General features: G+C 39.7%; 1 protein-coding gene across 2 annotated transcripts in view; it reads left to right on the top strand.

Moving 5' to 3' along the window:
• The window catches only part of TGFBR3 (transforming growth factor beta receptor 3), a 111,105-nt gene that overhangs the window by 54,547 nt on the left and 30,816 nt on the right, over positions 1-25,742 (top strand). For both annotated transcript variants that reach the window (XM_014884131.2, XM_088169961.1), the window contains exons 4-5: positions 10,508-10,645; positions 22,990-23,173. In XM_014884131.2, the coding sequence (XP_014739617.2) occupies positions 10,508-10,645; positions 22,990-23,173 (322 nt within the window). The remainder of the gene's footprint in view (positions 1-10,507; positions 10,646-22,989; positions 23,174-25,742) is intronic.

The following is a 25,742-nucleotide window of genomic DNA, read 5'->3' as shown; positions in this document are numbered from 1 at the left end:
TTCTGCATGAGTCTTCTACCTTAATTATTAAAGTAAAACTTAAGATGATGATACCGTTTTTTTTAATAGGCTGCTAGCAACAGTAGGGGAGATGCTGTACTTGTGGTGTAGTGGGAAAGATCTTCCCTTAAGCAGATCTAAAGCCAACAAGGAATTTTCCCACAAAATGTATAAAAGGAAGGCTGTCCCCTCAGGATTCATTATATGCCATGTGAATGGTATTGACATCTACTGATTTATGCAAAGCTGAGTGAAGCTGAGCGGTGTTTTTAGGACTTGAGTGCTGGGAAGCCTGGCTGATCTGCAGAAGGGCAGATGGCACAAATGGTTTCACTTAATCTTTGGGAGCCTGAGCATCTCATTTAGGTCACAGACAGAATGGGCAAAGGGGTCCCAGCTTTGCACTGATGGGCGTCAGTTTTCCATTGACTGAACTGTGGGGCTGGTCACTGTGGGCAGCCCTTGCTCTGCAGGTGACCAAAGTGGGAATTATCATGTGAAAGTTACATTTGATTGGGAAAGCTGAGCAGAACTGCTTTCTTTGCTGCAGACAGAAGTTTTTGAAAAATCTTTTTCAGGAGAATTCTGGTTCTCAAAGCTATGTAATACAGAACATATTCAGTGAAAATGGAATTGAAATATATATGCACAAGGAAAGCTGTATTTTGTATAATAAGTTAACACAGGCAATGCGTATATGATCTATACATAAAATTTATCAGTAAACTCTTCAGGCTGTACTTTCAAGATGATTGTCACAGAACTGTCTCAGTATGACTTATGGTAATATAAGTTATTGCCCTTCTTGTTCTTGTACAAACCTTCAAGTTTTTTTACTCTTATTATTCTTGCACTGTGAAAGTAATACCCCTTTCTATTGCAAATAAGACTTCAATAACTGTCCTGCATATTTGCCAAGTTATTTGTATCAAGAGTAGCTTTTATTACCGAGATATTTGCATAAATTATTAGCATTTGGCTCCAGTTTAGGATAACAACTTAGGAACACTAGAGATTAATTTGCTATGTTTTTGTCTGAAAATAAATTATGTGACTAAGCTCAGGGCAAAAATAGTCCAACATTTTCATGAAGCTAGAAGCACTATTTTGTAATGTCTCCTTTATCAGAATTTTCTGATGCTGTGTGAGCTGTGGTGCTTTCTGAACAGGCACTGCATTTCCAGTAAAACTTTACCAGCATGGTTGCCTACTCTTACACTTTTGAGGAGAAAGTATCACTGGTGCAGGAACTTATCAGTTATGAACCAGTCACTGGAAACCATGCTGCCAGGAACACAGCAATATGTTTAATGTCATACAGCATACCATTGTACTTATCTGCCACATGATGTCTTTGATAATGTTATAGTACTAAATTTTATTTGTAGTTTGCTTTTTGAATCTGTTGCGTGGAGCAGCTGAATTGCAGATCCACATGAGGAGATGTAAATGTGCTGCAATTCGATCCTATTACACAGACCCTCAGCTTGGTCATTTAATATGGGGGCAAGAAATGTACCAGAGCTTACACTGGAGGCAGAATTACAGATGATTTTTGAGTGTGCTGCAAGCCCTTATGCCTTTTGTTCTAAAGGGCTGTCTGTCATCTGACTGTTGGATACAACTACGAAGTCAGTGTATGGGCAGGTCAGTTATCTACCTGGTTCTGAAACCTTACATCTTCATTAAAAACAATGTATTGCTCTGCATGGAGCAGGTGCCAAATTCAAGTGCAGTGCTTCATCCCTACTGAAGGTGAAGGGTACATTGTTTAGTTCTTGTCTTGAACACACATTTTGGGGCTGTCCTTTAATGGCTGAGGTCAGTTGGTCTGCTCAGCCTAGGGAAGAGGAAACTGAAGAGAGACCTCACCACATTCTGCAGCTTCCTCATGAGGGGAAGAGGAGGGCAGGCACTGATCTCTGTGGTGACCAGTGACAGGACCCAAGATAATGGCCTGAAATTGTGTCAGGGGAGGGTTAGGTTGGGTATTGGGAAAAGGTTCTACACCCTGAGAGTGGCTGGGCACTGGAGCAGCTCCCCAGGGCAGGCCCTAAGTCTGACAGAGTTCAAGAAGTGTTTGGACAATGCTCTCAGGCACATGGTGTGACTCTTGGGGATGGTGCTGTGCAGGGCCAGGAGCTGGACTTGATAATCATTGAGGGTCCCTTCCAACTCAGCTTGTTTTATGATTCTCTGATTTTTCCTCTGAATCATTAATAATGGGAACATCATGCATAATTCAAAATTGTTTGTTAGTGGATGTTGGCATGTTCATGTGCTGCAGGACTTGATTTTTAAGCTTTGTGTCTAGCACAGCACACCCTGACCTTTAGCCCCTATTGCAGGACAAGCAGGGGTGAGGGGAAAAGGAGTTTTCAAACACCTTTTGGTCAAAGGTTTTTAAGAGTACTTCTTAACGAAGAGAGTGCAGTGGGCCACAGGTCATAGTTGGGCAGTCCTTATGAAATTTTCTGTTTTCTTATCTTCTTTTTTTTGAATAGAGCCTGGTTTTCCAGTCTGGGTGGTAGATTATAACGGTCAAGAGATTGTGCAATAGTATTCTCTCTTCTATGAAGTAATGTATGGGGCCACATCAGTCTCTGGTTTAATGCCAGTAGCTTTGGTGGAATTATGCCAGGGGTGAATCTTTCCCATGATTTTTAAAGCTGAGCTATAACTGCTGTTTAGTCAATCTGATTCTCTAGCACTGTGTGGGTGAGAAGGTCCAGGCAATGCCAATCTGTTTGCAATCCTGTATTTAGGGTAAAATAAGCAAAGAGTTGATTTATTAGAGTATTACATGAGCCTTGGAAATAAACTTCAGTCCCCCATGCACCTGGGTAGATGCTACCTGGGACTCAGATCCATTCCCTAAGGATTGAGTTATGGCTCGTCCTGGAAGTAATAAAAGGTCTTTCCTTCCCTTGTGCCTCACACATCGCAGCTCCCTCCCAAAGGGGCAGGTCCCTGCCCCAGCAGCATCCATGAGGGCTGGTCTGGCAGAGAGGGGGTGGCATGGTGTGTCCCTGGCAAGGGCTGAGAAGGTAGCACAATGTTGGATTCTGTGGGACAAAAGGTAACTGTGGGAATGAGTGCTTGCTTTTAGTGCCATTGCAGGTTCCCTGGAGCTGGTGGTTTCTTTGATACTGTTTTGAAGATCTTCTATCTGGTTGCTGGGGTGAGTTTTCAGAAATTGGTACTTGCTCTGTCTGAACCAAGAGTCTGCATTGGAGAACCTTCCCAGAAGGGAAGCAGTAGGCTCCTGTGTGCTTTTAGGAATGTGCTTATACAGTCATTTGATTTAAGAGTGCAAGTATCTAACCCTGCAAGCAATGTTAGATTCAAGCAGTAACACCATGTGAACATATTTTGAGTTTCTTGGAAAAATCAGCAAACTCTCTCTCAGAAACTGTTGGCTTTGGAAAGCTGGATATTGTGATCTACTATAGCTGGCTTGGTATCAAATCTGTAATACAATATTCAGTGAGCCTAGCAAAAGTCTGAGGGGGAGGAAAAGCCAGTGTTCCATTTTGAATCACAATCCCTGTTGAAAGAGTACGCTTTTTCCTTACTTTTATTTTAAAAAGAAAACTACCCTTACCAAAGTACTTGATAAATACTTCTGAAAAATGGTGCAGTACCAGATACCACCAGTTGAGGTGGATTAATGGATTAATCCTTGACTGAATTCTATTATGGCAAATGTACCAACATTATATTTTTTCAAGTGAATTTCAATAAAAATTCCAAATCTCCTCTATTGATAGACACAAGTGAACTGTAAAAATAGGTTTCTTCATAATAATTTCTTTGACTTGCAATACCAGAATAAACTATGTTCTATAAATATTGTATTATCAAAAAGAGTGAGAATACTTAGGACAGAGATATAAATTTTCAGATTTCAGCTCTAAATTTTGCCTGCTATGAATGAGTTAATTTAATCTTTGCAACAGTGTAATGAATTAAGATGTCATAAATCTATCTTTATTGCATCACTTGTAAGTCAGAAAATGAACTTACGTGATCTAAGAGTTAAAATTCTTTTTTTCTTCTTTTTTTAGCGAACAGCTGCCCAAGCCTAGGCAGTGTAATTCAATACAACACCACATATTTTGTCCTGGCTTATTAGCACAGATTTGTAATGGCTGTTTTGGAAAATGTGCTGTGAATTTATCTAAAGGTCTTCATGCCGGAATAGTTAATTCAACCTTACAAATCCTTGGCACTTAACTTTCATCTTTTTAGAACAAAACACAGAGCCTGTGATTTGATGCCTAGAAGTCAGCAAAACAAAATGGTACTTTAACAGCAGCGTTTGCTTTGATCAGTTTTCAGCATTTGTCCTTGCCTTTCACATAGTACAAATTGCTTTACCAGAGTAGCGGGGCAGGAGCCCGTAGACTGTTTTTGTAGTTGGTTTCTGTGGTGATACTCAGCCTTCCATGAAACTGATCTCTGGGGACAGAAGCCTCTGCAGCTGCCTTAACCTTGCTGCTGCTGGAGACCTTAAAGGAACTGTGTGCAGAATGTGCAGGCAGTGACCAGCCCGGGTCCCTACAGAGGCATTTTGATGGCATTGGGCCTGGAAATGGAAGAAGGCATTTGAGCAAATAGGACAGCACCACTGCTGCTCACATCCCAGTTGTACTTACATACTTTTAAAAGAGGAATGGATAGGTTTTGTTTTAAGATTTTCAGAATAGCTTTGGTTTATAATTTTCAGCTATGACCAAGCTGTTGTATTCCTCACAAGTTAGTCATGTATTATTTGGAGGAGTGTGTGCCAAAGGGGGCTAGACAAGAGTCTGCAGAGGAGCTTCCTCTGACAAACATCTGCTGAAGTTGAGCCTTGCTGAGAGGACCATTGCTGACACTCATGCCCAGAAGGTCTGGCCTAGCCATTGATTGCACAATGAAAATGCTGGCTGTGCAACAGCTTTGTGATCAAATGAGCCCTTCACTGGGAGTGAGGAATGTGTTGGACCACATTGACTTATTTTCCTGTACTGTTGTGCTGCTGTCTGCTTGGATAATATGCTGTCTCTTAGTATGTTTTTAAAATAATATGGGCAAAGCAATAGCAGCTGCTTTTTAAATGGACTAGGTGACCTAAAAATGCCCAAGTCCATTTAATGATTTTGGTTTAATTTTCTTTTCATATTGTTTGACCAAACTGGTCACAGAGCTAGCTGCCTGAGATGCAGAAGACTTTTACTGAGGTACTATGTTGTTGAGAAGTACAAAATGTGTGTATTTTATAAGCTTCTTTGAAAATCTAGGAAGGGATGGAGAATATCTATGGACACATAAATTTAGAGAGCTAGAGAATTACAGCTTAGACATTCTTTTCAGGCCTGGATTTCTCCTGACTCTCAGCTCCATTCCCAGGCTGACAAGCTGACTGCAGCTTCAGTTAGGGAGGAAGTCTCCCAAGGTGATAATATGGTGAAAAACAGAGTGGAATTCATAATAAAAATTAACACCTGGTGTCTTTCCCGTGGGATACATCCTGAGGTGCTGTCCCAGGGATGATTGTCCCAATTGTCCAATGAACTACTGTCCTGTCCTAGCTACAGTAACACACTTTAAATACAGGCTGTCTGTACAATAAAGTTGGCCTTTTTCCCCAAAGAGGTCCGTGTGTGTTGCTGTCCTTTCTCTCTCTTTGCAGCACAGTGGCCACAAATGTTTCTGATTATTTTTTTTAAGGTTATATGGGAGTTTCAGAAAAAAGTTAGGAGTTTTACCACAGAGTTCAGTGAGTTCAGAGTTTCACACTGTGTCTCCAAAATACTCTTTGCAGCACTGAACACATAGGACTGGTTTCTGATCGAGTTTCTGGGCAGGGCTTCACACAAATATTTATTAATATACATTTTGCCAGTGAAAATACAAAAAGAAAGGGAAAATTTATAATTCTCTCTTGTGCTGTTAATTAGAAACATTTTTTTTTTGTGGTTTAAAGAAGTCCAGTATCTTTCTATCCATTTGTGTTGTGTTTTGAAGGTGCTATGAACTAGACATGTGAGAAGGATGTGCCTTGAATAACTCTTGAGCTAAGAGGAATCTGAGGGAGGGGGATTGTTTGGGATTCAGCTGATATATGTATAACTAGAGCCGCAGTGGGGGCACTGCAGCAGAAATGACATTTTGTTGAGATTGCTGTAGAGAGAGTAGGAATGAAGATCTTCCTCTGCAGTGCTGTGGATGGAGGCAGCTGTGCCAGAAATGAGCAAAGGGACAAGTCAGTGGGAGCACAGCTGTGGCAGCAGAAAGCTTTGCAAGGCAGAGCTAAGGAGAGGGCTGGTGTTCTGCTGGAGGTGCTGGTGCAGCTCAAGTGTTGAACTTGTGCTTGTGTTGATGTCATAACTTTTAGCACCTTAGGGTCCAGTTAAGCTTTTCAATCTCTGAAGCAGGAGTGGAAAGAGGCATTTGAGTGCCTCTGATGCATAATCAAAGTCCAGGCTTTCAGTTGGACTCTGCAGTTCAAACCACTCTCCCTCACATAAACATCTCTGTGGTGAGCTGTTTTGACCATGCCTACCATACTTGGGCTGAAATCTCCATGTGGTACCCACTGACTGTAGATATGCAACGTGAAAAACCCAAATGCTTGGCAGCAGGGTCTTGGCACAAAGATATTGAGTGCTGGTAACTCCCCAGCAGTTTGCTTGACAAACTTTCCAAGAACCAGAAGAAAGTCTCTCATTATAGATAGCACTGCTATGTATCATCAAGTCCTGACAGTGATATTGGAGCAACTCTAAATATAAGGAGGGGAATAGTTACACTATGAGGAGTGTGTTAATTTTGTGAAACTTTTTAGTGGGAACAGTCACATTTAGACTTGGCTGCCCAGCAGGTAGGTGCATCAGCAGTGCTAGCTCTGAAACAGAAACTGGTTATGAAAAAGTTGATTATTAAGATGGTCCTGAGCAGTTTTTGTGGAACTCTGGGTTTTGGGGTGTTTTTCAGTTTGTAAAACCAAGTTGTTTTTTCCTCAAGACTCATTTTTTTTCCTGAGTACTCTGTTATGCAAACAAGTGTAATGCAAACAAGTGTAGTGACAGGGAATATATGTGCTAAGGAATATAGTGATGGAGGCTGCTGCAGAAGCATGGTCACATTAACTATATTCTTTGTCAAGTTTAGGACTATGAATTTTGCACTATGTGTTTTGTTGCTTAGTCATGAGCATCACTGAGGAGTGCAGTAATGCAAAATTACCTTTATTTGGAAAATTTTTACAGAAGCATTTAATTTAGTTATGAAAAAGTTGATTTGGTGTTGAAGTTTTGTTGCTTTTCTCAAGGATCTGCACTTTTCAGGCAGAAATGTAAGAAAATTCCATTATGTAGTATAATTTATCCTACAGTTTCAGCCAAGGACATGGACAGATAGATCACCACTTCTGCATACAGCTCAAACTTTGTTGATTATTTCCATGCATGTATGGAAATAATAATGTACATGTGTATTATACACATCTTTAATTTTCAAAGCTAAGGGAATAGCAACTCCAAAATCTGATCCGGTTGCAAAGAGTCTCTGATTTTCTCACTAAGGTAGTATGATTGCTCTGTGCCCTCTCATGTGACTAAAACAACAAGAAGAAATCTTCATGAAGTCTAAAACATCTGTCTTGTCTGATAGATGTTGGCTTTGAGCAAATTTGTCTGTGATCAGTTGAAACAGAAGTACTTCTCCATTTCCTTATTACCCAAAGGACTTGGCCTAGCTGTTTTTGAGATGAAGTTTTCTGAGTGTGTTGTATGTATTGTATCATTCTTGCTTTTAATAAATAATGGAGGTTTTAAATAGTGGAAATTTTTTGAAGTTTCTAATAAGAGCTGTATATTTTATATTGACTTGGCCTTCTGACAAAAACACAGCCAGGGTGCAGGCCTAAGGTGAGTGCTCCTGTTGGCCAGTGCAAGAGGATTGTTACTGGCTCTTTATTCTTGGTGTTTTTAGCACATAAACTATATTATAGTAATTTCATCAACATCTAGGATCAAAGGAAATCAGTTATTATTGAGCATGAAGTATGTTGTATGCACTTGATGCCATTTGAAGCTGAGAAAAAAATCAGCATAATATTTGAACTCATATTTGCAAGACCAGAACTTCAAAAGATATAACTGGACTGCTTTACTAAACTGAGATTACAGTATTTTTATCGTTTTGTAAGAAAACATAAGCCCAGAACAAGGTAATTACATTTAATAGTTTAAACGGATTATTCATTAGCAGTGATTACAGCTGAAAAGCCATAAGAATTAATTAAAGCTTTTTAATTGTCATTAATTCAATAGTGGTTCTAAACAGCTTTTCCTTTTTACTTTCACCTCTCCATTTCTAGACAGAACAACAAAGCAGAAGTCTTGTAAAATAAATAATTTCTCTTATTTTCAGGTAACAGAATTGCTTTGGCTCTACAGCTGAAAGAGCAAAGCAATTTTCTGTAGCTAAGAACATGACTGGAATTTAAGGTCTCTGTCCTCCCATTAGAATTGAGAGCACTACCACCCTGCAGTTTGCAAAAGTGAGGTATTTTAATTTTTAGAGGCAGAAGATTGAGAGAAATGTGGTTCTTGGTAGTCCGTGGTACTTAGTATCTTCTTTATGAAATGTGTAAATACCACTGTGTCTCCTGCAGGAGAGGCCAGGCGGGGCCAGAGGTGGCTGCAGAGAGCAGAAGGTGGCACTGCCTGACTTTGCTGCAGGCAGGGCTGGCACTGCCCAGCTGCTGGCCAGGAGAGGAGCTCATTCTTTAAAGCAGCCTGGGTTTAGTACAGATATGGATTTACTCGGTTTTCCAACAAGTTTTTATCAAGCTTAACACAGAGGAGGACAGGGATGTCCTCAGTGCTCCCAGAGATGTGTGTGGGGTTTGATGTCTGTCACTGTGGGCGTGTAGACACGTTTGGCATTTCAGAATCTGGTGTATTCTGCTTGTGAGCAACTGCTGCCAGTTAGTGTGAGAGCACAGCCAGCTGTTTGCTAGCTTTTTTGCCAGATCTTAAGTAGTGAAAAAAGGTCTTCTTGCTGTCCTTTGGGTGTGTCTGACCAGAGACCAGGGCCTGACTTTGACTTCATAATGATGGTGAACTTTTCAAGGTGAAATAATTAAAATAAAGAAGAAAATATTTTCAAGAAAAACCAACCAACCAAACCAAAAGCCCCAAAGCAAGCACAAAACCAGAACCAACCAAACAAAAAGCCACCCTACTTTCTATTTTGGAAAGTATTTTCAAAAGTAATAGGTACCTAGTTTTCAATTTGGTCTCTAGCTTTCATCTAGTTAGTTTATTGGATGAATCTCCACTTACTTTACTGGTAAACTAATGGTTATTTGCCACTATATAAGAATCATGCAATGAACTATATATAGTGACTCTTCTCTATCTCAAATATCTTTTTACATTCTCTAGCAGGATACAGAATTAATTCTGAATTATCTTTGTGCTCATTTCTGATTGCCACCACTCGAACTGATGATTGTGTTCATGTTTGGTTCCTCTATACTTCTTTTAGAAAGAGCTGTAATTGTCAGGGAACCTGTCACCAGTATGGTGGGACATGAGCTTTGCTGCTCAGTCTTTGGTCATCTCTTCATTACACACTAAAGATTTCTTCCTATAACATGGGATGCACTATCAAACTAAATCCTGTCTGCTTGAACAGCTTGTTAGGTGCCACAAAACCACTACAATATTAATTGCAAGTCTGTATATGCTAAAAAATGACAGGCTGTTCTGTTGTGTGTTTGCTTATGGTTTTATCCAACAGTCAACCTTTTCTAGAAGGGCAGTAGTGGGAAAGGAGGAGATGGGCAGGAGGGGCTTCCAGCAACTACAAACTGGTTTATTCAAAGCCACCTGTAACAGCTTGCCTCACTTCCATTATGTCCACTTTGCTCAGATCATTTACCCTGTGTATCCTTTTAGTCTCTGAACACAGGCATTTTCTTTCCCTAGTGTATGTTAAAATTTCTTTTGGAATTCCTAACATAAAATAATGTAGTGCTTGCTTGTGTTTCTGGACTTATTCCTCCTGGTTTTTGTTTGTTTACTTTTATTTGTTTTACAGGCTAGATTTATGCCCTTAACAGAATCAGCAGATGAGGTTTTATACTCTAAGCCAGCTTTGTAGACTGCCATCTAGAAACCAGAAATCAGAGTTTGCTTTGCAATTCTTTTTATCTACTTGTTCTCCAGCTCTCAGCTTAGTGGTTTGACCTTTTGCATAAGCTATTTTTCATCAGCATTTGCCAAGGTTTTCTTTTTAGCAATGCTTTGCAAGCATAGAGCACAAATGTTAACTATTTTGTATTTTATTTTCTCTGTGCTCTGTTGACTGACTTTTGTGGAAGTAGATTAGTCTATAATCTTGAGTCAAGAGGTGTGAATGCTAAAAGTCATGATATATATAAAAATTACATTTGATTCATTGTTTCAAATTCCAGGAAGTATTCACATATTTCTTTGTTTTTCTGTAGGTCACATTACATTTGAATCCAATTTCATCGGTGCATATTCACCAGAAGCCTCTGGTGTTTCTTCTCAACTCTCCTTTGCCTTTGGTCTGGAAGCTAAAAACAGAAAGATTGGCACCTGGAATCCGAAGAGTTTTCTTTGTAAGTGTACACTGTCCTCTGACCTGCTCTCTGGCATAGCTGCTTGTTGCATACAGCGTGGACTTAATGGCATTCATTTGGAAATTTTTCAAACTTAGATTAAAAAAAAAAAGTTAAGAGGGGGTCAACTTTCATTGTAGGGCTCTGGGGAACAGTTAGGTGGTAGGGCAAAGCAGTTTGGAAAAAGTAGCCAATTACTTGTTATGTGAATTTAAGGAAAGGAAAGCAAAACTGCTTTTCAGAATCTGCACATCATATGATTATTAATGCTAGCAGTCATTAGAGTTCAAAAAGCTGTGAGGTTATACCAGATTGCCAGTCGTGATTGGAAGTCTAACAGTATCATAAAGCAAAAAGCCTCAGAGCAATTTGAAATATTAACAATGGATGCTAATTGTGTTGTCTGTGACCATAACAAATATTTGTATGTATTGAGCTCAGTATGTCTAGTTATGGTTTGTCTCTGATGAAGCTTTGTCCTATTGAAATGACCAAGCTAAGCCCAGAATGAAGTCATTTTTGTTTCTCAGAAAGACTGGAGCACTGCTTATAATGCAAGATCCAAATATTACCTAGTATTTGTAAATCATGTCCTTATAGTTTGCCAAGACCTTCAAGTTTTCTATTTGTAGTGAAACAGACGAGTTGTTTGGATTAAATTTTTAACGTGTGACATCATGTCTAATCATGAGTCGTCTTTATGAAAGTTGCAGCTTTCACTGTATTCAACTCTAATTGCAGAACTAAACTTGATTATTTTTAGCTATATCCTTATAGGGCTTAATTTTGCTCTTCCAGCACAGCTGACAGTGGCAAGCAAGATGGTTTCTGCAGCACCCAGTGGGAACTTAGTTGTGTGCTGTGCATCACCAGGACAGGAAGATGCACAGTGGTACAGCATTAGAACACTGAGAAGGGACACTTCTCTCTCAGTTGACCTGATGTGGTGATGACATGGTTAAGTGCACCAAGAGTTCTGTCACTTGCTGGACACTGCAACCTTTCTGGAATGGCTTTTCTTTTTCCTGTCATCAAGGTATAAGAGTAGCAGTAGCCTTGATATTTTGAACTTTGAAGGACTCAGTCCTGTTTCCAGTACAATGTATTATTGATTGGTGCAAAGAATATGGCCTCATTTTTATTCTAAGGTATTCACAATCTTAGGTTTTTCATTGATGTTTTGGAGACTTGTGACTGTTAGCTTCCTGGTGACCATTCCTGTTACGTGACCTTAATGCAACCAGTACAGTTCTGTTCTGCTCAGAACATGGCTGAGGTACATGTAGAACAACAGTGTAACAAGTCCTCATTCCTCTCATGGACAAAAGAAGCAGGATATTTCATCAGATAATAAAGCCTTGGACCTACTTTTAGTTTTGTTTTGATCTTCTCCTGCAATGCACTCCCGTTTTCTATCAACTAGATTTTGTTCAGCTAGTTTGTGTTCTTCCTCTGCACCCAGGATTTTGCCTCTCCCCTTGTCTTGCTCTGGAAGTGGAGAGATGGTCTGCTGAGACCCATCCATTTCTGCTCAGCTGATTGTGCTGGTGTTGAGATGGTGATCTGGTGAGCTTGCTTGGATTGTCTCAGTGAGGTTTCTGTGGCCTGCATTAGGGCATAGGAACAATAGGAATGTGCCTAAGGCTCTGACTGCCAAAACCGTGCCTTTAGGTAAGTGTTTGCTGCAGGAAACGATTTCAGGTGCTTCTGGTTACAAACTCGGGCTTGAAGAGGTGAGCAGCAGCAGTCATGATTCTTGCCAAACAAGATGTTGCCTGACCTCAAGAACTGTCACTAAACTTGGCCACTGATGCTGCAGGGAGGAGGGGACTGTTTCTCAGGTGGGGCAGGAGTATCTGGAAGGCACTACAGATTTGCTGCTGTGTTGGGAGGACTCAAATCAAATAGCTCCTCTCAAAACTCTCTCTCTTAATCTCTGCTGGTCGTGGTAAGGGCTGAATGTTGTGGTGCCTTGTGCCATCCTGCTAGCCTGTGGTGCTGAGATAATGCTGCTGCCCATGGGAGCTTTCCTTTTTGTTGCAAGGGACTGAACTTTCTCTCAGTGTTAACCCATCCCTAATCCATCTGAATAGCTCTCCATAACAATTTTGGATCTCCTTAAGTGTCGTATGAATTTATGTATTTTTCCTTCTACCATGTTAAGGTTTCTATTTTTCTTTCCTACCAAGAGCTCAAAGAATGAGATTGCAGAATGCCAGGGTACTGATCCACCATTACCTCTCCCAGTTCAGTTTCTGTCATCCCTCTCATTTTTGAAGTTCACTTTGTTCTTTCCCTAAGGTATATTTTTGCTGTAAACATAAGCTAACTTCAGTCTCTTATCATGAATTCATCAGCCTTCCCACTTTTCATGGCCCAGTTTCTCAGTAGCTAGGGTATCTTGAGATAATAAGTCATGAGATTGTGGGCTGAACAACTTTAAATGTGGTCATCATCTGTTGCTTTTCCACAATTCCACTCTGCTCACAAGGACAAATACCTTCTTTTCCCAAAAGCTTTCTGAAAAAACAGCACGGAATGATGTGGCACAGAAAACATGAAAAATGTGGAGGAAGTCCTAGCAGCACCTGTAGGCAAGTGCAGTATGCCAAATAGAGATCAAGGGGCTCTAGTTTTGCCTAGAGCTGTTTGCCTGTGTTGAATTGTGCTCATTTGTAACCCCTGTGACAGTGTCTGTCCTAGGAAAGGTTGTCCCTTTCCAGAATCAGGGGTTCTGGCTTTAGGTGAGTTATGGGGCAAAGGGACATAGTGCTTCTGCCCTAGCTGCTGAGAGGTTCCCTGTCTCTGTGCCAGAGCCTTCAGTGAGTTCCAGACAACTGACCCTAGGACTGTAAATAGCAGTTCCAAGGGCTGCAGAGAGCAGAACCTGCTTCCTTAGCCCTTGTTTAAAAATACTTAGCTCTGTAGCTCTGACTTGTTCAGTCTCCTTAAACATATAGCCAAAACAGAAAATCGAGTATTTTGAGTCATAAAAGATTTTGAATATGAAAAAAAATTCTAGTGCCCATGAGTTCTATGCTGAAAACAGAAATCCATGGCACACATACCAGAGGAGTGTCATAACTATTGTGTCTGTCTCTATGGAAGCTGCAGGCAATATATTCATTGACTTTTCAGCTTTTCCTTCAGACTTTCCCAACAATACATTCATTCACAATTATATTAATATATTGTATGTACAGTATGAATTGCAATGACTTTCGTTGATTGACTCCTAGTTAGAATGGTAAGTAGTGTAAAGAGGTTTAAATGGCAACTTCTGGGACTTGCTGCTGATAAAGACCACATTGCTAGAGCCAGGTCAAAGTTTGTAGTGAAAGGATCATGTAACCATCAGTCAAGTCCTAGCTCTTTATTTCTTTTTAATATTAGCTTTTTTCTCCTTGTAAAGTATCATCATAAAGTTCTCAAACTGTTAAAGGGAGATGTGCTTCGAGTAGGTAAATAACTAAATAAAAATTAAAATTTAATTGTATTATAAGTTTCAAGGTTGTTTCTAACAAAGGTATCTTCAGGATATGAATAGATGATGAAGTGGAGCACAAGTGCTGTTAGTAGCATTTTACAGGTGGAGAAACCAAGGCACACTGAGCTTGAATGGTGTGTGCTGGAGAAGAGAGTGGAGTTAGGGCTGTGTGTTCTCAGTGTCCTCATTAGCAAAATGGTCTGTTTCCTTCATTCTGTGGATTTGTTTGAGTTTCCATTAAAGCTGAGCTGCCCCAGGGAAAGATGGAAAGATTTAAAGCTTGTATCAGTACATAAAAGACTGGGAAAATGCAATATTATTGAGTAGGGCTGGAGTTTAATTTCTTATCACGCAGTTTGAGCATGGATTTTTGCCTTTGGCCTGGTCCTCCATCAGTTAAGAAGTTTAAAATGAATGTGGGGGAAAATCCAGGCTTTGGATGCTTGGTTATAACGTCAGGGGAAGCACAGATTACCTTCTTGATAAACATTTTTTAGTATAAACATGCAGATTTGGTGTGTACATGTGGTTTTGCACTTATTTTTATCATGTAATGCACATGGTTTCACTCGGTGACTTCTCATGTGCTTTATCTTCATGGAAACATCTTATGGTTTCATTTTCACAAAATGTCTTCTGGTGGCTAAACTTCACAGTGGAATAAATTATCATTAAAATTAAGTAGCATGCCCCAAACAAACCAAAGTTTGTGTTGGGTTAGCATCAGGATTTTTTCAATGTCATGTTTGGAAGAGTTTTTTTCCAAAGTGGCACTGAATGGAAGTGATTGTCACAGAGTGACAGTACTTTGGAGGAAACCATCATGACAGGGCATGGCTGCTAAGTGCAGTTGTTCTTCACTATTCTGTTTCCTGTGTTGTCATTTTGCTTCTTGGGGTGCTTTCCCCATTTATAAATCAGAAAGAACACTAGTGAGTAGTCTTAAGAGAAAATTTGAGCATCTTGATATAAACCTGACCAAAATTTTCTTTGTATGCATGAGAAAGAGCAAAGGATATGTGGTGTTAACAATACATTTAGCATGGGCAGAGTTATTTTCTGACTCTGCATGAGTTGCTGTATATTGATGGGTGAAGTAGGTGATGCGGTGAAATTATTGTAATTTTAGTAAAATAAGGCTTGAGTTTATTTTCATTGTGTTAAAAATAAATGTACCTTAGTATCATGGCATTTCAGTCCAAAAATACCTGAAATGGGTTAGTGCATGGACTGCCAGACCTAGGTGATTGTAAATCGTCTCTTTAGTTACTGATGCACGTAGTCACGTTAGTCTGAATGTATATTTGTACATGTCACACAGGTACAACAGTTTGGGAACTGGGCACTTTCTGTTCAAGTGTTGGTGGGCTCATCACTCTGAGGAGTATCACATGGGTGGGTGCCTCTGTTCAGTTCAGCAAGGGGAATGCTTGGCATCTGTGCTACATTTTATTTTTTTTCAAAATGGCATTGTAAAGGGGATGGGAGACCAAGCTGAAGGACATCTCCACTGGTGATTAGACTGGTTAGATTATGAGACATCACAGTTTTATGTGAGCTAGACAACTGCTATAGAAACTGCTGTTACCTGTGATCTTGGTGCAGGTCAGTATTGCAAAAACATTACCAGACCTCTTCCACCACTTTCAAGTTTTCATACAGCAAAATAGTTTCCTTCCTTCCCATCAAGTCATCATTTCTCTCCTTCCCTAAAACTAGTTTATTGCTAACATGTCCTGGCAGAAAACCAGAAATTTTATGGAACTGCACAGAAAGAGGGTTTTATAGGTGCTACTCAGCAAGTAATTTTTTTTCTTTATATTTGGTAGCTTTTTCAATTGCTTTTATAGCCTAGGAATGTCTTTACTCAGCAAGTGGAAGTAATGAGAATTAAATCAATGAAAAAAAGATCCCAATCCTTTGTGATTTCCTGTTAGAAATCACTGTTATAATAGATCCAAAACCCCCTTAAATATCTATATATGTGACTTTATATATGATTTAAGAAGTGGTACTTCAGCTTTTTCTCTCAGTTAGTTATTCAGGCAATTGAATGAGTAAGAGTTATGGATAAGAAAACAGTTATACAAACAAATAACCTTACTTGCAAGAGCTAGGAGTGAATGTGTGTTAAGGTAGTGAAATGGAGGAAGCAAGAGCAGTAATGGTAAATACCAAAACGGATCGCTTGCTCTTGGTTTGAGATTTAGAAAGATAAAACAAAAGCTTTAAAGAAGATTAAGTGATGGAATGAAGAGTTTAATTATTAGTAATTTCTGTATTTCAAAGAAGAAAAAAGCCATGTTCTTATTACTTTAGCCAATTGCTGGTTTATTCCTCTCACTTCATGAAAATATGGTTCACATATTTTGGGTCACTGCCACCAAACCACAGGCTGTTCTATGGTTTGCACTACATTTGGATGACTGACAAAACTCACTGAAAAACAAGTGCTATTTGTTTTCCTGTGCCTAGTATTTAACGGGAAATCAGGAGGCTAAATTCCCAATCACTGGTTAAACAGACCCAGATGTGAACAGAGTGCTCTGCTAGGAGAAGAGTGAGGAAGGATAGGAAATGCATGACTAGTGGTAAATTTGGTATAAATAGTGACCTTTCACTATTGAAAGTAAAAGCAGTAGACTTTCAGTGTTGTGTAGCAGTGTGAAGAGGAATTTAAAAGGACATTTACATTACTGTAGAATCCTGAGTTTGCTTTTTTTTATATAAATCTTCATCATTGTTCTACTCAGGAGCTGGAAATAATCCTGCAGTTGCCCTTTTCCACTTGGAAAAGTTCATATTCTCCCTTCCCCTCTCCTTTCCTTGCCTTTTGAAAAAGTGTAAAAATTAACATTTTGAATCAAATTAAAAGCAGTCTTTAGTAAACAGTAACTCTTACTATGCTTTACACAGTGGTAAATTTCCCTGTAGACTTTGTCTCCTGGCGTCATTGAGCCCTCTCAAAACACTGATTTTTTCTAAAGTCTATGTAAATGAATTATTCCCAGAAATATCAGGGGCACCTCAGGCTACATATAGTGATGATTCTTACGTTCTTGGCAAAAGAGTGGAAAGATTTTGTCAGCAGTAGGAATGGCAGAAAATGACAGGGTAGTAAACACATGCTTGAAAATGATGCATGTAAAAGGAGTTTAAGAGTACAATAACCCTAGTAAGGCATCTTTAAATATCTAAGGGGTTGAGGGTTTTTTCCCCCGTTCAAAGCTTGCTTCAGGAAGACATTGCAGAAGTGAAGTTTTATTTCTGTCTTATGAAGCAAGATATAGTACATGAAATGAATATGCAGAGTGTGGTAAAAAAATCTGTATGTGTGTCTATTTCTCAAAATAGGGAAATTTTATGATGTGTAGCTATCCTGTGCTTTCACTGTAATCACTTTGGTTTGGGCAGAGGTATTTCAAGAATACCAACTTGCCAGTAAATTTCACAGGAAACTAGGCAGGTCCTTGTGCTTTGGTTTCTTCTTTCATGGCACTTCAAAGGCCTGCATTTTTTTGGCAGCCTGGTTTGCTAAAAGTGTCACAGATTCATACTAGATCCCATGTGATTCAAGACATCTTTCAGACCTCAAGCTTTAGTGTGTGGTGTTTGTTTCAGCTGAGAGGGGGGTTGTGTTTGTGGGTCATTGCTCCAAGCAGAACTTGTGTTGGGAGTGTGGGTAGGCCAGATCTGGATGATGCTGCCTCTTGTATCTTCTGCTGATCTTTCTCATTGCTGCCTCTGTCTGATCCTAAGCATTCCTCCTCCTCCTCTAGGAGCCTAGATCCATCACTTTCAGCACCAAGATAGCTGGTAGTCAGGAAAATGTGGACTCCAAGGTAATCCAGCCTGCAAGAGTGAGGAAACAAAGACTATTCAGGCATTTGGTGGTTGGGGTGTGTTCCCAAATCAATCTTGCAAGAGGCTGAAGAACCTGGAACAGGCACCTGTGATAGTCTTGTCTTTTCTGTATGGTCATGGCCCCTTCCTTTCTTTACTTGCTTCAGTAAACAGGGGGCTTAGCCAGTGGAAGTTTACAGAAGCAGGCAGTAGATTTTGGCAGACTACTGGTGTTAGTGACGTGAAGACAATAAATCACAACAGGTTGTGTTACTGAGTCACTGATTCCAGTGGAAACTATAGCTGCAGTTGCATAGATAGGCTTTAATTCTCCCCTCACTTCTTCCACTAAATTGCCTCTAGCTTGAAACAGAATCCCTGGAAAAGCTTCTGCTACATTATTTTGCTTGTATCAAACAAATGTTATGTTGAGTGTATTAAGATATTGTTAAATTAATGTGAGATGAGTGGAAAATTACCTGTGTGCAATTAATAAACTCCTGCTGAGCCTTAAACTTTGGGGACAGATTTCCCCCTTACATGCATTTTTTTTGGTTTATCATTCTAGTAACTATTCCTTAGGGGTTTTGAAAGTTCCACTTGACTTGACACAGGTTCAGCTTTGATAGAAAATATTAGGGTCTTTTGTCTAGATAAATAAAGGTGTGCAGGAGTATGCTCTCTGATCTCATAAGGTTCTGCTTTCATCCTGAGAAAACACTGGACAGCCGTTATTGTATAAGGATATTTGGTAGCTGCCAAACTGAGTATCTCCTAGGAAGTTGAATTAAAATCTAAAGTGTAATTAAGATAATGTTTCTTATGTGTATGTTTTCAAAAATGTGAGAACTGGAAGTGGAATTTTGTAATGACTGCATGTGGTCTTGAGAACACCAAAATGAAAAATTTTGTCATTGCCTGAAAACATCACACCTCTGTGGCTATAAGGACTATGAAAATTTGATAGATGATTTACAAATGTGACAAGTAATTTAAAAAGCAGCATGCTTCTTACTCACTTGTTGAAGAGATTTGTTCTCTTGATGATTAAAGTATGTTGTATATAGGTTTATGAACAACAAAAGATACATTTTTGGGTTTTGGAATACCTGATATTTCTCCATTCATGGCTTTATTTCTCCTCTGTAAGAGGATGAAATTACATCCAACTACAATACCAAAAACCACCAGCTGACTCTGATCCCCATGTAGGCTGCTCCAATAGTTGGTCCAAGTTTTTTAATTTTATTCTGAGCAGATATATTCCTCTCCTACGTGTTCTGCCACACGTCTGATACTGTACAGCTCAGATAAAAATATGTAGGATGCTGCTTCTTTTCCTCTACTATATTTGCCTCAATCATGGCTTTAGGGGAGGATTGGGTGGTCCCTTGTGCTGGCAGGCCCTCGATGGGTAGTGGTGTAGCTGTTGTTGTGAGGGGAGGGTTTGGTTCGTTCTGTGTGGCTGTGGACACTTTGTATTCTGAGTCATGTCCCAGAGGTGCCTACCTTTCACTCAAGGCTAAATTATGAACTCACTTCCTACTTGGGAGTTCTGAATTATAACTCTGTTAAATACTTAAAATGTTATAAAGCAAAGTAAATATCCCCCTGGATCAGATTCAAAGAAAAAAAGGCAATAAATGTTTAAAAGGAGAGAAGGAAAGAGGTAAAATAAGAAACAGAATATGCTGTTTTGTGTGTGCAGTGTTCATGCTCACCACTGTATATATCTGAGATGACTCAGGTTTGGTTCTGAGAGTTGTTCCCTCTGGGGAATAATAACTTCTGACATTTGGCACTTCTGCCAGGTAACTGATGTCCTGCATTACCATGGCAGCCTTGCAAGGGCAGTTTTATTCAGACTGTAAACTTTTCTTAAGGGATGTATGAAGGCTGTTTTTGTTTTTTCACCCCAGCATGAGAGGTGTATGTTTCCTTGCCTTGGTATAGTGCAGAGAAAATTTCAGGCCCTGTTTTCCCCAACGGCCAGCAGGGTAGTTGTGGATGCAACCAAAATATGTTCCTAAATATGTTTTGTTTTTTGATGGACTATTCAGGTTTTGGTAGCAAATTTTCATATACTGTGCTTGATCCTCGTTCCCTCTGAGGAACAGCCCTCTGAACTGTGGTGCTTGCTGTGGTTAGTGGCCATGGCCAGCATCTTTTGATCTTGTGAACAGATTTGCCATGTCCAGCTTCTTGATTCAGCCTCAGAAAAGTGACAGGACATGTAGGTTTACTCAGCAGCAGTGCAGTTCCTTTTCATGTCCTCACAACAACGGGAAAAAATAGAGCTGGGGCACTTTTTCCCTCTGTAACCTCAGAAAGTAACCCACTAAAGGAGTTGGAGGGAGGAGATAAAAATGTCTGTGGCAGCAGTCTCTTAATCACTCAATCAGTGCGTAATTAGTGCTCAGATAAAAATTGGTTAATTCCCAAATATGTAAAACATGATTTAACTTTAATGCTTTGCATTAGCCTAAGCATGTTAGATTTGCTTTTGATTTGTTCTGAAGAGTAAGTAGTTAATGTTCAAGGCAGGTGTTGAAACAGTGATGGTTGCCTTTTTTGGAAGGGTCTGTTGAATTCTTTCCAGAACAAATAACGTGCTTGGCTCACTTAACCTTGCCTTAGGTCTGTGTAGTAAAAATCCCAACATTGGCAAGCACAGCAGAACTCTGCAGTCCTTTCTAAAACCTGGGTAGTGGAACCAGCAGTTTCAAATAGACTTGAGTATGTGATTAAAAAACAATATGATAAGCTTCATGTTTATTTCAAGATGTTTACTGTATGATCAGTTAGTGAGGATGCTTGTGCCAGACTTTTTAGTTGCTTTCTGTCTGTTGATTCCTTTCTTGTAGCACTTGGTAACTTTGATAGGATCTGTCCCTCAGGAATACATTTGTCATGCTGCAGCATGATGAAAAGGGTTTTCAAGTTTGAATTAGTAATAAATGAAAAACCAAGTGTATTCTGATGAAGGCAGCTGTTGTGTTAGTATACATTTAACTCTCTCAAATGAAGAATACGGCAAAAATGTATTACTGCAAGGTAATCCATTTCTTTGGTTGTTATTTAGAAGGAATAATGTTTTCTATCATGCTGTCCTCAAATGTTTAAAAAGACACATTGATGCTGCTTGACCCTAATGCTGACCGTTGAAAAAAATGGAAACAATGTGTAAATGAAAACCAACTACTGTACTTACTGGATAAACTGTTCGTCTCTGAGGGTAGAATGCCAACATCTACTCAATATTCCTGCAGAATAATCACTGATTAAGTCCTTCAATCCTGTGAATTTCATGCATGGGAGATTTTTCTAGTGAGGCCAAAGCTCTGTGAAAATGTCCCACGTGTCTCTGATATTAAAGTGCACAATCCAGCATGACCTGGCATGTGCTGTGTCAATGTCATCCTCTGAGCCTGCACTTGGAATTTACACAGAACTTGATGTGTTGGGAGCATCATCAAGATGCTCCGTGAAATCAGTCCATGGCATAGCTGCTTCTAGGTGGTGAAAATACCAAGTGAATGCTCTCAGTTGGATAAAAAATACATTCTAGAGACAAATGGTTGCTCTCCTTTCCTAAAGCTGGATTAACTCTAATGGCAGACTTTGCTTCCTTATTTGAGAACTATGAGAGTATTGAGAATATGTGGTGTGGTCTGTGTTAGATTGAATAATAAAGACTTTTTTTTCATTCAAAGGAAGCATTTTATGGTAGTCATTTGAAAACAAATAAGAAAGATTATTCAGAATTGAAACAGACATTAGTTTAAACTTTGAAAACTATTCTGGCACAAGGATTTCTAAGGTGGTTTTTGTGACAGGTCTGGTTAAATTGAACTCTGAATTACCTGTGCCTTCTCTTAGAGAAAAATATGTGATATGTGCATAATAAATGCTGGCGTTATAGCTGGAGGCACAGGGAAGAATTAGCAATTTCTTTTCATGTGCTGAAGGACGTAATTTATGTGTCTACTGTGACAAATATTTGCAAGTGCCAAACAATTTGGTATGTGTCACTCTGAAATAGTGCTGGCAACAATAGCTTCAGGGAAGGTTTGTTGCCATTAGTTAATTTTGATAATTGGAACCTGGCTTCAGATAATCTGTGTAAATTAATCAGGTTGTAAATAATGCTCTAGACAGAAATTGTTTTGATGTATTTTTATGATTTGTTTTTCCCAGTCTGAGTTATCAGTAGTTTTGGCTTCTCAGTTGGGTAAAAAAAAGCCAGATGGTTTCACCAAAGAGAGATCACTGGGTTAATAGAAAGATGTGAAAAGGTAAGGGGAGGAGAACACCAGGGTGACTCAGACTTCTTCCTGGGATGCTCAGAGGACAACAGAAGATGACATGGTGGTACTTGGATGAAAACCTTGTCTGCTGCAGTGGTCTGGGAGCAGGGGCTGTGTGTTGTATCTGAACAAACTGCAGGGAATATGTCCAAAAAGGTCATCACTGCTGATTTCACACCTGAAACCTTGTTCATCTTGTGCTTTTGCTTAAGTACATATTCTTCTTGACTTGGTATTTAGATCTTAGTGAAAGTGTCTTTATATGCCTTTATATGCCACTGAACTTGGACTCACATTCTTTCTGATTTGGGATATACTTCAGTAGTTCCCAGTTTTATTCAGCTTCACATTCTTATCTGCCTTCATTTATTCAGACCATCCTCTTATTCCCTCCCTCCCTTTGCCCCCAGGCTTTATTCCCCCTTGCAGCACTGTGGTTCCATTTCTGCAGCAGTACAGTTTTGGAGAGTGGCTCAGAGTCCTCTGTTCTTCAGCTGCCCTGGGCTGATGGGCACTTCCTTTTTTTAAAATCTCCGAAAGAGCAATCATTATGCAGATGTTAAAACGTGCCATTTGGGTATTTTTGGAAATAAGCCATAATCACCTTCAGTCAATGCATTTGAGTGTGACAGATTACATTGCTTAAACATGCTACATGTCTGCCTGGATAAATGTACCACATTAAAATATGTTTTTATTCCCATCAGGTGTCTTTAGGTTCCATTGTTCAATTTGAGAAGGGAAACTTCTCCTTGTCAGCAGAAACGGAAGAAAAGTTTTTTCCTGAGAAAAATGAACATCTGCTACAGTGGGCCCAGAAGGAATATGGAGCAGTAACATCTTTCACTGAACTGAAAATATCAAGAAACATCTATATTAAAGTAGGAGAAGGTAAACCAAAACAAAACCAACTGAACTCATAGACACTTTCAGATACTGAGAATAAGCATTGCTTTTTGTTCAATAATTTCACTTATTTTAATTTTTAAACACATCTCTAATTTTCCAAGAGATCTGGTATGAAAGGGGTAGGCAGAGAAATAAGAGCAAGCATAAAGACCATGTCTTGGATTTAGGCAACTTTTAATGGGTTCCAGTGCCATAACTTTATGCTTGTAAATGTGAATGCAATTGCTCCGAATCTTACAAGAGTCAAACTTTGCCTTTTTAAAGGGAATCTACTACTCATGGTTATTATTTGGGTACATTCATCTGAAGAACTGAAGTAGAGACCTTGAAGTAGGGGGAAATGTCTAGAAAAACCTGAGTTACACTTACTTTTTTCTGTATTTGCTTGTATAAGGAGCTGGGCTTCTTTGAGCAAAGAATTATTGCTTTCCTCGCCAAACTAAGTTTCCTCAATCTGTCCTTAACGTATTTTTATCCCAAGGAGAAAGATTTCCTGTCCCTGTGAGCCACATGCCAGATTCTTCAGGTGGCCTAGTGCAGGTGGGAGAGGACTCCAGCTCCTTGGGGACTTCACAGGCTCGTCGTATTGGGGTGGGGTTCAGGCTGTAGCTCCATAGCTGAGCAGTGTTGGCACAACATATCTATATGATCCTCTGCAGGAATATCTCTACAGAAACTCCCAAACAGCTCAACTGGTTGGTTACAGAAAAGAAAAAGACAACCAAAAAGCCTTCTGTGGAGAAAACATTCTTTCCTAACCACATGTATCTGGTCATTTGATTACCTGACATATGAGGCTTGCCCCTCAAAATCAGAACATGCCTGAGTTAGTTTTATCCAAATCCTGCCAAATTTGTAGAGGATTCCCCTGTGTGGTTGGTTTTGTTTCATTTTTTTGTTCATTCTACTTGGCACCAGTCTTGGATTCTAATGCCAGAAAATCATTCAGAAATACATTTATTAGCTTATTAAAGTGCTCTTGAAACATATACATGGGAGTAGTGGTCTCTGCATTGTGGAGACAAATATTTAATTAGGTAAAAAACCAGTTAAAATTTTGTTTGTTGATTTGCATGTCTCCAGTCAAGCCAGGAGGCTCAAGAGGAGAGTTTTGCATCATCTTTAGAATGTGCTAAAAACACAGTTTAATTAGGAGTAAGTACACAAAATGGAACTTGGCAGGCAACCAAAATAGACAGTTTCTGAGAAGGCTCCTACAAACTAGCTCAGCTGAAACCATATTGATTTTGATTTAAATTCTTGGCAGAAGAATGAATATGTGTGTATGTGAGGGGGTTGTGCATGTGTTCAGGGGTGGGGACAGGGTCAGTTCTTGAACTGCAGCAGTCCTGTGAGGAGTTATGTGGAAACCACGTGGGATGTGGTCCTGGTATGCTTCTCTGCAGAGTGAACAATAGAATCACTGGATTTCACAAACCACAGCGTAGTTATACACAGTTTAGACTTTTCATACAAAACTTACACTCCTTGTGCTATTTAGTAAGGTACCCTCAGCTGACAGTCTGTGAGTCACTGCTAGTATTGCTCATAATGTATAGGTGGTCATTCAAATTCATTCCTTGCTAGGTGACTGATACAGAATTTGATGGCTGTACCCCTGTAATTGTCTGCATTTCAGCTTCACTCAAGTTAGACAAATCTGAAACGGGAAGATGTAACATTTTAGAAGTGTAGGCTGTAGCTGAATACAGCAAACAGAAAATGCAAGCCAAAGAACAGAAAGATCTGAAGAAGGCTGATGTTTCATAGAATAAAGCTGCTTCTGATACCATGGGTCTCTGAAGTCACTTTTGAAACTGCAAATGAAAGGCAGCTGAAAGCACTAGCAAACTGGATCAGGGCCAAGTGCATCTGAATCCTGTTGATTCTAAAGAGTGTCTGATCAAATGCTGCAGGGATGGCGATCACAGCAAGAATTTTAAGGGGCCAGAATGGGGGTGTGGAAGAAGGAGACACATGAAGTGGGGTCCTTGTTCTTGATTTGTGTAATGAAGGAGATGGCAGAGTGACTGCTTTGATAATCACTATCAGATTCTAGAAAGCGGGACTGCTCATGGTGAAGGTGGTCTTGGTATGTGTTTTTCAGCAGAAGTCAGTTTAATTCCTCATGGTTCAGTAAGACATGATTAAACAAGTCAGAAAGTCCTATCAGTTAGCTAAATGTTACCTAATGCGTCCAGTATCACCAGTAAATCCAGGGCGAATGTGCTAGCTTGGAGAGACCCTAATTTCAACATATCTCTTAGCTGAATAAGAGAAAAAATTAGCTTTAACAGCAGCTAAACTGGAAAATGTAAAGTCTGTTTACAGTGACACTGTGCTTCTGCCCTGGCAGCAGCTGAAGCACCAGTCCTGACTCTGAATTTATAGCCAGTACACACCAGTGCACACACCCTGCATGCCATGCTTGCTTGGTTTAATGGTTGCACATGGTCACATTGTGTCTGGCTTAGCTGTGTGTCCTGCTGTGGGATGAGCACTGCCTAGAGTTTGCATCCTCCCTCCTGAGACCCCTGTAGGCTCTTCCCTG

Source organism: Sturnus vulgaris, chromosome 9 (assembly GCF_052056855.1).
Source record: "Sturnus vulgaris isolate bStuVul1 chromosome 9, bStuVul1.hap1, whole genome shotgun sequence".
Classification (NCBI taxonomy): Eukaryota; Metazoa; Chordata; class Aves; order Passeriformes; family Sturnidae; genus Sturnus; species Sturnus vulgaris.
This window is presented reverse-complemented; position numbering and strand designations above follow the sequence as displayed.